Source organism: Typha angustifolia, chromosome 2, assembly GCF_048772165.1.
Source record: "Typha angustifolia cultivar Huaian chromosome 2, ASM4877216v1, whole genome shotgun sequence".
Taxonomy (NCBI): domain Eukaryota; kingdom Viridiplantae; phylum Streptophyta; class Magnoliopsida; order Poales; family Typhaceae; genus Typha; species Typha angustifolia.
Window position 1 is genome coordinate 7112919 of NC_133240.1, and position 15212 is coordinate 7128130.

At 35.9% G+C, this 15212-nt stretch overlaps 1 protein-coding gene across 1 annotated transcript; it reads right to left on the bottom strand.

Moving 5' to 3' along the window:
- Window positions 1-943: 943 nt before the first annotated feature.
- Window positions 944-15212, bottom strand: LOC140769339 (lon protease homolog 2, peroxisomal). Its single transcript, XM_073110017.1, has 17 exons — window positions 14983-15212; window positions 14615-14724; window positions 14411-14522; window positions 13142-13311; window positions 12960-13051; window positions 12374-12553; window positions 12087-12170; window positions 10409-10536; window positions 8796-8997; window positions 8490-8696; window positions 7131-7261; window positions 6718-6931; window positions 5135-5437; window positions 4834-5028; window positions 3829-4074; window positions 3542-3643; window positions 944-1408 (listed from the first exon to the last, which is right to left on the bottom strand). Exons 1-17 carry the CDS (start codon window positions 15087-15089, stop codon window positions 1325-1327), a joined length of 2667 nt encoding a protein of 888 aa, XP_072966118.1. The 5' UTR covers window positions 15090-15212; the 3' UTR covers window positions 944-1324.

Consider the following 15212-nt stretch of genomic DNA (forward strand, 5'->3'; position numbering starts at 1 on the left):
TATTATTGAAATACAGGGTGCTAAACATATATGTCTTTATAATTGGTGAAGTTTTCATTTAACACCCACATTATGTGATTCAAATGATATTGTAGAAATATAGGGTTCTAAATATAAATGTCTTTAGTTTTGGTAAAAATTTTAATTAACACCCTATATATATGTAAAATTCTTTTTCAAATGATATTACTGAAATACAGGGTGTTAAATGTAATTGGTTGAAATTTTCATTTAACACCCCATACTTATATAAATTCTCGGGTTGAATAATATTGTAGAAATATAGGATTCTAAATGTAAATGCTCTTAGTTTTGGTAAAAAATTTAATTAACACCCTATATTTGTACAAATATTTTTCAAATAATATTACTGAAATATAAATGTGTAGTCCCGTGATGTTCTTTTAACGTAAAATTAAGCGGTTTTCAGAGATTTCACATAATTAAAAGAGGAAAGTTGAAAGGATTACGTAAAAATTGGCAATAGCTTAATATTTTCACCCCCTCATAATATGTCCACACAATATTATAATCCTAAATAAAAATGTACAACGCTCTCCCCTGGACTATGGAATATCCTACTCATATGGTGTAATCTGATGTATGTCAAAGATCTCTCATGGACCAAGTTACTATATTTTAGATAGTAGAGGGGGGCGAAATGTGAAGTGGCACATTTCATTCACATATCATAATTCAGTTATAGGAGATAGTGGAGATGGTATATCTTGCAAAGTTTTCTAGTGGTGCTTCACATTGTCATCTATGGCAAAATTCTACTGAAGAATGTGGTGGCTTGTCATCTTTTAATTCTTTGCATATTTAATTAAATTTGATTGGCAATAAATTGGAAAAATAAAGTGGCATTTGTTACCTTATTTCAACTGATACAAACGGATAATTACTATAGGCTGAATGATATTCCTTGGGATTACTGCACAAATAAATTAATAGACACAGGTAATTCATTCAAGTATAATATGATGAGAACAGGAGAGTAATTTTCAACTGAAAAAAGAACTGGAAGCCGCTACTTCCTGTTCACAATATAGACATTGAGAATCTTTTTCAACTTACATACACTGGTGAAAAGTAGGTATACATAGTGGCAGAGCACTGGCTAAAGCTCTTAGGAGATTATAATATATTGAGGATTAGATAGATTTTTCCCAGGCTCCTAATGGAATGGCATGCCATGGCTTGGTTAGTACCATCCGACGATGATTCATCTTGTCCACCAGGTTGTTAATCGGGATATTGAACGCTGGTTGAGATCAGCATTTCCGACATGATATAATCCATAATAAGGCAAATCAAAAAAATGCTACAACTTGGCGCGCTGCCTCCAGGGGCATCCACCTTCAAAAGCTTGCTCAAGTACATCCTCAATACGCTTTACAAGCAGTATCTGTTAAGTAAGCAACAACAGGGAAATTAGAGTCCAGCTGCAAAAATGTATAAGTGACCAAGTACAAGAATATAAATCATTTCTCAGGAGCAAAAGCATCATCTATTTGTCTTCTCCAGAAAAAAATAAGAAAAGAAAAAAAAAACATCATCTATTTGCTTCAATGGTTTCTATTTCTATAAAGAAGAGTTGCAGATAAATTTGAGTTGAATATTCTTGGTTTTTTAAGAAGGTTCACATTTCAAGGTTCAATTGGAGTAATCTTCACAGCACCCGCATTAGTTATATGCATGGTTCAAAATATAGGCCGATACTGAGACCCAAATCAGTTTTACTTGATTTCAGCACCAGTTTTTTCTTGGATTTGGTCTGTGTATCAACCCAATATCGTATCGCTCATCTCACATCGGCTGTAAACATAACATTTTAGCTTTTCCTTGATGTGAACTAAATGTGAGATCACATCATAAGTTGGATCTAACCTAAATCCAACTCAGGACATTAATTATTAATGTCCTAATGTCTCGAGCACCACATTCTCTCCCTGTTGCTCCCTGCATCCCTCCCTCTTTTTGTTGCTATTTTCTTTCCCTTTCTTCACTCCAGCCTTTTTGACCTTTTCTATTGGGTTCCAAAAGTGGTCGTTAGTCTCATCTGCAAGTAGCTTCCTGCCACCTTATATTTCAAGGTGAGACGACACAGCAAAAGTATTTACTAAATCCATAAGAAACTCGATATTGATCTTTGTATTTTTGTTCTTCGTATTATGATGTTATTGTGTCATGTGAATAACCTAAATTTTCTTATCTTTGTCAATTTCTAAACTTTTAGGATTTTTCTATGTTTTATATCATTTTTCACAATTCAAGTAATTAAAGGTAGTTCGAAACTGAAACCCTCGATATGTATCTTTTTTTTTTTCTCTGATGACCGACACTCATATTCAGATCTTGATTTCAACCGTATCAGCCAATATGCAAGTCTTATTAGTCAAAATGGCCGATATGGCCTAGTACGGGGCAATACCACTGAAACCTGACTGAAAGTATTCCTAGTTTTGAACGTGGTCTCCAGTCATCACTTGACAATACTTCAAACCATGGAAAAAAATCATTAGCACATGCCAGCTTCCAACCACCCTAAAACCAATCATTACAATGATCTAAACCTTTTAGTCATTCTACAGATAAGTTTATCAAAGAGAAATTGCTTCACCCTATAAAGATGCAAAACTCACAACATGGTCAACACAGGGAATGCTATTCATGCACATGATCAAGAGCCATGCATAGACTTGAGTACACAATGGACAGACATTTGCAGTGGTGTCAATGTTGAAGGTATGAACAGATTTCTTAATATAGAAAATATCACTCTTAATAAAGCGCGAAGAACCATATATCTTCATGCTTCACTGTCTTATAACCAACTTTATGACAGGCTTTTCAATTACCATCAACTGTGCCGATTACCATATCAAATCATATCCTAAAGAACAGATGCAACTTACAAATTACCGGTCGAATCGCATAAACTTTTTCCTGTCAACATGAAACTTAAAATAGACTCAAGAGTAGTTCTTTGCTTCTACCAGATTTTAACTTTTAAGAGTATTGACCAGCCAGCTTGTGAAGCTGTGTACAGGCCCAGTACCACCTTATCTTCACTTGATTGTTTAGAGAAAAAAGATAACTAGATCAAGAAAGACAATCAATATAAACGGAGTACTCTCATCCACAAGATATTGAGACTACGAGTCCATAAAGTTCAGTTATCTTTCTAATAACGGTGAGACAATAAACAAATTTCTTTCTCACATTTCCTACAAGGCAAAGTAGATCAGAAATAGATCTAGACACCTTTCATGTTATATTTATTTAGGAGCCACTAGCATGGTGCTATCTTTTCTTTCTTTATCTAATAACCTTTCCTTTCTTTTGAATATCAGCTTTAAGTCTTTAGTGGTCAATCAGTAACTTTAGGAACATCAGACTAGTAGCCTGGCATAGGATCTCCAGTACTTCCAGTTCCTCATATTCACTTCTCCAAGTTAATTCATTCACTCAATAATGTAAAGGCTAAGCCAAGACAATATAACTTCTGTAATTAAAGCTAATTACCATTTATACATACCTCCATGCCAGCAAGAATAGCTGATGGGACTTCGGCTAGGTCCTTCAAGTTCCTTTCAGGCAAGATTACTCTCTTGATGCCATAACGATGAGCTGCCAATACCTTAACATATGAACAAGCAGAATTTAGAGGTTAGAAGATTCTTCTGTTGCAAAAATGTCGTCTGAAATGGAATAAAAATGAACGCTACAAAGTCCCAATGAAAATGCGAACATTCGCTCACTTTTAAGCAAGACACTTCACAACAAGAAAACAAAAAATTGTAAAGCAAGATGTCTACCGCCTACCTTATCCTTGATGCCACCAACTGGTAATACAAGGCCTCTCAGAGTCATCTCTCCAGTCATTGCAGTATCCGGTCTAACTTTTCTTCTACTGAAGAGTGATACCAGTGATGTTACCAAAGTTACTCCTGCTGATGGTCCATCCTTTGGCACAGCACCAGCAGGAAAATGTATATGAATGTCACGACTCTCCAACAAATTTACTTCAGAAGCAGCTGACAGATTCAGGTCTGCTGCTCTCGCCCTCACCTAACAAGATTAAGAGTGTCAAGCCAGAAAAACTAGAATGAATATCTGATACATATCTCTTCTAATGTCCAAAGTTTTAAGACTTGTCGAATTCTGACATGTACGCAGGAACCTGAAATACCAAAATAAGTATTTTATGGCTAGGTGGACTTAAAATAGGAGCAACAACATACCTAGAAATTTCTCACTATTATGCAGCTAGGTTCTGGTAAACCAGGAAATAGATGCAAGGGCACATCAATAAATACCTCACAGTCATGGAGCTAGGTTGAAACAGGGTAACTGAAGGAAGATAAATTACAAATTTAAGCATGAAGTTGGTGCCTACTAAAGGTTCATCTTGCGCTTCCAGGATGCTATTTTAACCAAATTCTAAAAGGGTTCAAGCTAACCATGCCATTGCACTTGTAACTGGTATAAGCTCCATTTAAGGTGAAACCGCGCCCTCAGACTTTTGTTCCAAAAAAACAAGAAGAAGAAGAAAGAAACTCCCTTAAAAGTTTTTGTATATGGATACACGATGTGTTTAATTCTTAATAAAACAAGAAAATCAAATAAGGTTTATATATACTCCATGTGGAAGTACAACTGATATTTTGTCATAGATATCTTGCAGTAAGGGTGCCAGGGAGTAGTATTAACTGGAGACAGGTAACCAAGTGAATGGAGACCCATATTTTGAGGCAAAAATATATGGCCCATTAGAAAAGAATTGAATGTAGGCATGCACTATGAAATGTATCAAGTGGCAGTACATACCCATGTCAGAGCTATTTGTGCTGATTCTTTGATAACATCACCAAGTTGTCCAGTCAGATGCAAGTCACCCTTCCCCACCATTGTTGTGGCTTCAACAAATTGAACCTCCCCACCAAAGGTCGTCCAGACAAGTCCAACAGATACTCCAGGTGATGCTACACGTTCAGCAGTTTCTTTGTCATCAAACCTGGGAGGCTGCAAATCATGTTCAGTCATATATGAGTAAAATTTGTTGACCAAGTGGAATTGAACATTCCAGAAACAGTAAAAAAGTGGACTAGAAAAAGTGACTAATGAGTACCCCAAGAACTTTTTCAAGCATAGCCTCATCAACAACAAGAACTGAGGAATTTGCAAAAGTATTTGATATCTCCTGGCCATTGACATCCATAGGAATAACTTCCATCTCAACTTCTGCACCATCAGCAAGTCTGGTGTCAAGTAGAGAAGTCATTGGTTGTACATCTTTTCCAATTTGGACTGTGCTCTCTTGGTCTGCTGCTACCTTGACAGCAGCTGAACGAGCGAGTGAAGCCAAGTTTCTCTCAAGGTTACGCACACCAGCTTCTCGAGTGTATCTCTGGATTATAAGTTTCACCATAGCCTATATAATAACATAGTGAATCATATTACTGGTAAATATTTAACTGAAATATATGTGGTTATAACTTATTAAGTAAAGAAGAGAAAAGTACGCAAATGAATAAGCATTGTAAGCTAGGTACCCAGGAATCCATGATCAGCTATTGACATGACAAAAAACCCCCCAGAATGGTACTGGAAACCTTAGCAAAGAAAATAAAGAAAAAGTGGGCATCAACTTAATATTCACAAGGACAGCTGTTAAGTGGAGTTATCTACCACAGTTGTTAGTTTGTTACAGTTTAGCTTCATGCAACCAAAGAGCAACACTACAAATTCCTACTAGACATGCAAAAGAACATAGAAAAGGAAATATTCCAATTCATCCAACTAAATGGTATTCATACGAATTGAAATGTTTGCAGAATAATTAACAAATATATATTATTCAAGAGAAGCAATAACATGGTAAAGCAGTAGAAGTTACCAAATGCTCATCACAATATATGGCAGTTCCCCAAACTTCTAGCATTATAATAATGGACATGACTGAGTTCACAAAATGAACCGAGAACTGAGAATCAAAGACTCCAGGTATCATCTGAGTTATGAAAAATTCGAAGGAACAAGGAATTTGTAGTCTTCTTGTAAATTCATAAGGAGAAGGTTTTTGGATCTCAAAGGAATGAAGATGGGAATCAGCATGTTTACATTCTCAGCCAACTGGACAAAGTAGCGGTACAAATTAGCAAGATGATTAATTTAACTATTATCTAAGCTCCTTGACAGAGAGTAAGGGCAGGTACAACTGTACAAGAAGTGAAACTGCTTGCTGGGATTGAATATTTGGAACCTAATGAACTTCAACCCAGTTTTTATTCACGATCCGGACAGCCCCTTAAAGCCATACCAGATAAACATAAGTCATCGGAATAGGACACTATGCATGAGCAGGTGCAGCTGAGATACTAGCACACCGCCTAGTTAGGTATCCTGAAAATATTGGCCTCTTAGGCTACTTATTTTAAGAGGGACAACATCAACGAGGCCTAAGACTAAAAGTTGCACCTTTCCTAGAGATGGACTTTGGAGACTCCGATTACAAAAATAAAAGAGCCACCTCTCTTAATTGGAAATCCCCATCTTTTTTCCCTTACAAGTGTATTTTCAATTAGAAATCTCAGTAAGAGCCTGGACTAATAAACTTTGGATACCACCTGGATATGGATACTTTTGAAGATCGCAAGAATGGAAAACTATAAGAAAAGTATAACTACAACAGGAGAAGTATTCTGAGCATACCTCAGGAATCTGAAGAAATTCAGAACTCAAGCCATGCTGATCTAGGACTCTTGGTATGAGATGCTTCATAGCTATTTTCAGCTTCTCTTCTGGTGTATAGCCAGGAAGTTCGATGACTTCCATTCGATCTAAAAGTGGTGGAGGAATAGGTTGCACCCTATTTGCAGTCGCAATAAAGGTCACCTTTGACAAGTCAAATGGAACATTCAGATAGCTGGTAAATTGCAAGTTAAGGAACTTATTCGGGGCCTGAAACTTGATAAGGATACATATAATAAAAGAACATTTCCAAATGAGAACCAAGCTTTCTCACTGAAGAAAAGGATCAGCATAAAGCACAAAGAAAGTTTAAGCGTAGGAAACACTTCAAGATGAGATATTCAGAAATTTTATCCAGGTAAGAAAATGGATACTGATCATTGAATGTTTTGTTTTGCTCTGGGTCGAGAACTTCCAATAGTGCTGATGCTGGATCGCCACGAACATCAGAACCAGTCTTGTCTATTTCATCAAGAAGCATAACTGGATTGCTAACAGCCACTCTCTGCACTTGCAAATATGGCAGATGTGAGTTGTACATCTCACATATGGTCAGAATGATTGTGAAACTAATCGATAATACTATTTCCATTCATATTGCTATTTCAAGGTAATTTAATCATTAATTGCTTGTATCAGCATCAGACAGTAAGTTGAGTGATCTTATTTCAAGAATTAGGTTAAGTTTTCAACAATGCACGTTAAAAACTAAAGATGAACTGTAAAAGCTATGCACAGTGGCTATTAGTAGTATGTTTATTGCACGAAATCCTTCGTTTTTTTTTTCTCTCTATCCATCTACCGTTATTAGTTATAACATTGGATATGTGCCAGGAACTGATATGCATCACAAATTCAACTTTTATTTTATTTTATTGTCCACTTGCATAAGTTCACACTTACATAGTTTTCTCTACCTTAATAAGAACAAACCAGATTTCAAGTGAATAAACTAAAAGCAGAAATCTGTACATTACAATTCAGCAAGCCCTTTTATTTATCTTTTACTTTTTCGACTTACATAAGTTCACAATTTCATACCTTTCTCTACCTTAAAAATGACAAACCAGTAATAAACAAGAAAAGGAAAATACAGAAATTTAGGTTCAGGGTGCTTTGATGCTTCAAATAGAAGTTTTGAACCTTCTAAAGATAACCTATGACTAAATTTTAGTTTGAAAACCTGTAAAGAATAGTAAGAAGAAGAAAAGATAATGATTTGTTATGTACAATTACCAAGAAATGCCAACTTAAATTAACAGATATCAGAAGAATGCTCTACGCAGAAAGGTGGACATTATGTGCTTTATTTGCTTATTCTTTCTGAAAAAAAAACTGAATGCTTCAATTTATCATTCAATTGTTTATTATGACAATTGTTCCACTTAAGGTACATACTGTAGCAGACAATGTTGCTGCCACTGGACCAGTACAACTATTGAATACTGGGCTTTATGGGATTAGTGTCAGTAAAGCAATATGCCATCATGGAAGTGTCAAGTGTTAGAAAGCTTGAGGTAAGAATAATTAACAAACATAAAACAAAGCACAAGACACTCAATAACAAAGTGAATTCTCTTGGTAAAGGCATATAAAATTTAAATCAACATAAGTTATCCTAAGCAAGCAATATAGGATGCAAGAAAGACCAGAATAAGGCATTACTAGAAACCATATATTAGCAAAAATACTGTAATAAAGCTCATCAATGGCAGCCATTTATCAGGATAGACCTTCAATCCATCAATAAGACGTCCTGGCATGCTCCCAATATAAGTCCTTCGATGGCCTCTGATATCAGCCTCATCCTTGACACCGCCAAGAGATATCCGAATGAACTTCCTATTTAAAGCAGTCGCTATTGATGATGCCAATGATGTCTTCCCAACACCTGGTGGGCCGACAAAACAAAGAATTGGCCCTCTGGCATCTGGTTTAAGCTGCAGTTCAGTTGATCCATATCAGTGAAACTAGTAGATCTGATATATGTGGAGAAGAGACAGAAACATGCCAAAACATGTTTAAAACTTAAAACTGACCTTGCGAACAGCCAAATACTCGATAATCCGTTGCTTCACTTTGGTCAATCCATAATGATCACGGTCAAGACTCTCTTTGGCAGCTCGAAGATCGAGCTCAGCCTCTTCACTCACCTTCTGCCAAGGAAGATCTGCAAGAAGTTCCAGGTATACACGAGAACTACTATATCCAGGTTGTTGAGGTTGCATTTTCCTTAGCCGCCTGTGGAGAAACTTATAATATTATTATCTAGCAAGGTATATCATAAAATGATGCATCTATTCTGGAATTCTTAAGATGTAAATACCAAAAGAAAGTAGCAATGGTTAAAGAAAGAACTTTTTGAGTTTTTTCACAGTTCAATTGATGGTCCTTCCATAAAACATGTACTCTTTTCATATATAACCATGGATTCTAAAATCGGCCAATCCAGACTGGTGACTAGTTTCGATCTGGGATTGGTCGGTCTTGGCCGAAACTCGATCTTATCAGCCGATATCAGCAATATCGATTTAAAACTAATTCTTTTTAAATTCCACTCAAGTAATCTAACCTAGGAAACATTAGTAATTAACGTTATCAACTGTCTTCTTTTTAAATTTTTAGTTTTTATCCTCTATCTCTCACACACACTCTCCTCCCATTATCATACTTCATCGAGCTCCTTCGACAGTTGATTCAGTGAGCCCCTCTGGCTAATCCATACTTTGGTAAATTTGGATGAGTTCTTTTTTTCATTTCTCATTCCAATCTTTCTCACCCACTTTTTAACTCCTATTCTTTTTTACTGCTATAGAATACTAGTGAAGGGTAATTTATTCTTTAACTCTCTCTTTACTATTATTCTGTAATAGTAATTACAAACATAAAAATTAGTCAAATTCAAGTTAAAATTCATTGTAGTTTTGAGTAAGTATTTTCTTTAGTTTTTAGGCTTTATATGTGACTAATTTTTATTTTATTATTTTTCTATTATTTTTTATAAATTTTTTTAAAAAATTTCCTATATTCTAAACAATATTTAAAATTTTACGTAATTAAAAATACTAAGCCTTCTCCCGCTAAGGGCCCGATGCTTTTATTTATTCTTACACCTCTCCTGTTCGCTTTTGGAAGTTGCAAAAACTAAATGTGTTGCTATGGAACCATTGCAATTAGGAATGGAAGTTTTCATTTTTGCGAAACACCAAGCTCTAGTTGATCCTGAATAGGAAACCTCCACGGAGGTTCTTGTCTTTCCTCATCTAACTCTTATTAGTTGAATGGTAAAGCTTGAAGATAAATCGGAAGGTGACCTTCGCCTACACTTGCCATTGGGCAACTTGCCCGAAAAATAGTTTAATCCGATACGGGTGGTGGTCTATACGGCCAATACGTATCATTTTTTCTAACGTCTTATCCAGATTTTATTATCGAGTTTCGGAACCTTGTATATAACCACATGTAATTGAATAATCTTTCATCCAAGCTAGATTATTTCTACTTATAAATTATGCAAACAAAACATTCCTATACTGTCACGCTTCAACTATATTTACCATACTGCTTTTAAATGTTGAACACCTACCATAATTATAGTATACTTCATTTTATTTTGATCATCATATATGATTTTACAAAAGAAATGAAGTACCTCAATTCCCTTTGAGCATGCTTCCAAATATTAGGAGGCATCCCTGCACTCTGCATCTTTCTTTCCAATGCAGCTATGTCATCCTCATCATCATCATTATCACCAAGTTCCTCTTTAATTGCCCTCATCTAAAGAATTAGCATATAAATATACAGTACTCAAAATTTATTGCTTAATAGAGAATAATGATAATCTACATGACATTGAGATCAATTTGTGGGCAACTTGGAAACAAACAGAGATCTATGAAGTATAGAGTGAAGAGTAATCTTTCCTGAATATACTTCTAAGCATCATACAATTTAAAAGGCGAAAAAATAATTTCTATCATACAAAGTGAGATATAGATTTCTTATGTTTGTATCATGTCTGTATTTATTTGAGTTAATTAGTTAATGTTAGCAGCACAAACTAACATTCCCTTTCATCTCCACCTTAAAGTCTGTCATTTTCCCTCTTCCTTTCAATTAAGTGCTTCTTTTTTCTTTTTGTGTGGTGTTAATTCGAACCTTGTTCAGTTAGTAATGCCTAGTGACATAAAAAATCAAAAATATCAAAAGAAAAGGCATGATGACAAGATCAGTGCAAATTGAATTTTACTTCCAGAGAAGATCAAGAATAACTAGAACTATGTGATTCACGCAAGGGCAATAAATTAAAAAAATGAAAAGGAGAACAATGATATGTACAATCTTTGAGAGAAAGTGGGCTGGGCCAATTGCCTTTTATTCATGAGATAGCATTTACAAGAAAATAATGATATGTACTATTATACTCATTTTTTGTTCTTTGATATCAAACAGTAGGTCTGAGATATGTCTCAGAATTAAATGGAGAAGACCCAATAAGAAGAGGTACTTCAGCTTGCAGCCAAAGACTCAAAGGTGAAAGTGAATAATATTAGTATCGAATACTAGCATATTTGTTCAAGTCATATTGGCAAATTTTATTTAGGAACGAAACAATGAAGAAGGATGAAGAATATGAATTAGATGGAAAGAGTGGCTTTTAGTCAGCCAGTTTTGGGTTATGAATGCCCTAAAGAAATGTGTTAAGATTTACAAATGGAGAACCGATCACATATTTTATTTAGGAACGAAACAATGAAGAAGGACGAAGAATATGAATTAGATGGAAAGAGTGGCTTTTAGTTAGCCAGTTTTGGGTTATGAATGCCCTAAAAAAATGTGTTAAGATTTACAAATGAGAACCGATCACATAAGTCAGCCATGATAAGAATCATAAGATTCATAAAATATTACAGTAAAGTTTGAACAAAGTTAAGAATGCCGAAGTAATGTAAATCTTTCGAATAACTACCACCTAAATAAATGAATATAAGAAGGCATAGGATGATTATAGCAGTTGAGCCCAGACGATGAAGTTTCTTTTTCTTTTAAAAAAGTGGAAGATGAAGTTAAGAATACAACAGTCGCAACATGACTACATCTCATCACTCGTTAATAAATCATAAGATCAGTGCACTTAACAAGTATATCTTATCGCTTTGTCACATGATGCAGCATAGGAATAGGGCTCTGGCTAATAATGCAGTGATGGGCTACCTGTTGAACCAATGAGTGCAGATATCTACAATTTCATGAAACTAAGAACTGTGCGCCAATAGTCCAGCTCAGAGTACATGCAACAGTGGTGTATCATCAATGGGAAAACAAACCTGCTGACGCAAAAGAAATTCTTTCTGTGATTTTGATAGCTGCCCCTCAACCTTCTGCGTTATTTTCTCTGCTACACGAATGGACTGTCATGAGCAGAAAAAGGTGTCAATTTCATAGCATTTACAATAAGATGAATAGAGAGTAACAGTTAAATGGCTTTCTCATGCAAAATAATCTAGATGAAAGAACAAGGTCAATCCATCAATCCAAATTTAATATTGCAATGGTATCATTATGAAGAATCTAAGTAAATAAAAAATACATAGTTATTAAACTGAATCTTGACCTGCAAGTGTCTGTCCACAAGTTCAGTCGCCTTTGATAACCTAACTTTTAAGTCAACTGAATCTAACATGGATAGCTGCTCCTCAAAGCTTATTTCAAAACTAGCAACAAATATATCAGCTAGCCTGTGCACGGGAACTGTCTCAAGGAGAACCTTAGTCCGACCAACAGTTTTCTGTTTCTGCAACCAGACATTAGAAGCAATTACTACATGTAAAAGATTAGAAGCCATTATTGTAATTTGTAATGAAATAAGAAATGAAAATTCACAAGCAAAAGGAGCAGGAAATACGCCATCTATGTACAAGGTAGAAAATAGTACTATAAAGGAGTCTACGACAATTATCAACTAATGAGATGCTATTTATTGAAGCCAGAAAAGTCTAAATCTATTTTGAGCTTACGGAAGTAGTATAACACCTTGGTTCAGTAAGTTATATAAGATGTTACCTGCAGTAGAATCTTTTCTCACATATATCTCATGTTCTTCTACAGTGTTATATTGCAGGAGAAAGCATTCATCATTAAAACATTTTGAGGAGAACAACATGATACTGCTAAACTACTTTCAATTCTAGCTCTTTTACCTGCTCAAGAACAGAAATAAGCTCCATGGCAGTAGCTTTGAATTGGCGAGAGAGAGAAATAATATCTGGGTCTTGTTCTGCTTGCTCCAATTCTAGTGAATAGCAAAAATGTTGAAGAAATCAGAAACTGACTTGTTACAGAAGAAGTGGCCGGAGAAAGTAAGATATTTAAGGAATCTTACCAGCTTTTGTCATATCAAGACGTGAAATACGGGCGACATGATATGTTCCTCTTGAGCTCAGTTCTTGAACACTAAACCTACACAGGCCTTCAAGAACAACTATATATGTAACCCTCCCACTTGGTTTTTCCACTCCTCTTGAGAGGTGCAAAGCTCTAGCAGCAACTCCCCTGAGAGTAAAAGAGGTTACAATTAAGTACCCAAAAATGGTCAAAATGAAATGGCATCTGTGAAACTAAAACTCATGGATATTTTACTTGTTACTGTTGCAAAGTCAACCCAAGTTTTTCCCATATAGCAGGATTGCAAATTTGCATAGCTAGGGCATGTTTAACCAAATTTCCCCAAACGCTTGACACATTTTCCTCCAGGCGGAAAGCTAAGATAATATAAAACAACACTCATTGCATATCCTGCTGGTATCTGAAAATTTGAATTTCTTTCCCTTCTCTGCAATAACTGCGCAAAGAATAGTAACCATGTTCTGATGAACTATTCAAGCAGTTATTTCTCATGTAGAACCTAACTGAAATCCCTTGAGCTAAAAGTTCAATGCTCCTTCAATATTCAAGAAGAGGTCTTCGATGGCACCTCTTACTTTTCCTGCAACTTGCTAACTTTCTGGGAAGAGGAGCATCTGCAGGCTAACAACTAAAGCTTTTTGTCCGAAAAGCAAATTTTGCTTATTGTCTAGCAAGAAAATTTCTTGTATTCGGGTTGCTTATCATGTATATAGCTTCTGTAAGTAGGTCATGCAAAACTTAGATTGTTAATCTTCTTAATCAAACCATTTGATATACTCCATCAGTAATGCTATGCTTATGAACACATCTTAGTATTTTACAAACATTTTCTGAAAAAGTAGTGTGGCAGCATCTCATCCCTAGGTGTTTGCTCAAGAAAAACTCTATTGGAAATGCCAAGCATAGCTGACCTCTCCAAATCTTAGAACTACAGTAGAGGAAAATGAAAATTATATCAACTCAATTGACAATGTATCCCTTGCCGCAGAATCGCTCGAACAAAAATACATCTCTTTTTGTTCCAAAAATTCCTCTTTTATCAAGGTATTGAAAATGAAACAATTTTTTGCAAACTTACTAATTTCGTTATGAGTCCTAATATCTCCAGAATTATCAGTACAAATTGGATGCCTTCAATGAACATAAATATTCAAAGGTTTTATTTCCAATTTAAACCCAAAATGGTCCAAAAACTGCAGCGATTGCATCAAGAATAGATAAGACAAGCACAATTAACAAATTGCACCTGTTGTGCCAGTGAATGAATTCCTGCTGGTTCTTCGTATCCTGCTTCTGGGAGTCCCCTAAGGCATCATTGGGTGCTTTACTACCTCTTTCCCCAGAATCGCTTCCCATGCCTGCAAGAAATGTAAAGGTTCTCTAAACTTTTATCTTTCCAGACCACCAATTCCGAATACAAAAATGCAAAAGGGACCTCGTTATAGATCACCTGGAGACAACAAGGAACCCACAGCTGCAGCCTCCGAGTCTCTGACAGGAAGCACACCGATCAATCCCTTCTCCTCCCTCTGCCACAGTTCTTGCTCCACCAGCTTCACACTGCACAGAAATAATCTAACAATTAACTAAAAGAACATTCAAATTTATCCACAAGCCAACCAATACATAGATTACATTGACCCGAAGCTCAAACTCAACAACAGTGACTAAAAAAAGGGTTTTGGCAAAATAAACGTCAAACCGAATAAAACCATGCGGCCGGCATCAAATTCAAGTGACATACAACTCAAAACCATTAAAAATTCGAGAAATCAAGCAAAATTACATCCAAATTCTTCAAATAAATTAGGGTTTCACCTGCTCGAGGAGGTGCAGCGAATCCGGATGATGGCGCCGGGCAAGAGCACCTTGTTCCTGAAGGGGAGGATCGCGAGGCGACTCGGGAGCTCGACCGGTTCCGCCATGCTTCGTCCCAAGTCGGATTTAGCGGAAGGCGGTGGGAGGAGGATTTAATAGAAGCGGAGGGTGATCGCACCGTAGCGAAAGGTCACGACCAGACCTCGGTAGCCAAGTCTTCGATTAAAAAT

What these genes read in the sequence shown, in the direction of transcription:
- LOC140769339 (XM_073110017.1), bottom strand. Translation starts at nt 15,089, where the DNA reads ATGGCGGAACCGGTCGAGCTCCCGAGTCGCCTCGCGATCCTCCCCTTC. An exon ending in CACAAATAGCTCTGACATGG is followed by an intron (nt 4,075 to 4,833) that starts GTATGTACTGCC and finishes TAATCTTGTTAG; the next exon opens with GTGAGGGCGAGAGCAGCAGA. An exon ending in TTGGTGGCATCAAGGATAAG is followed by an intron (nt 3,644 to 3,828) that starts GTAGGCGGTAGA and finishes TCATATGTTAAG; the next exon opens with GTATTGGCAGCTCATCGTTA.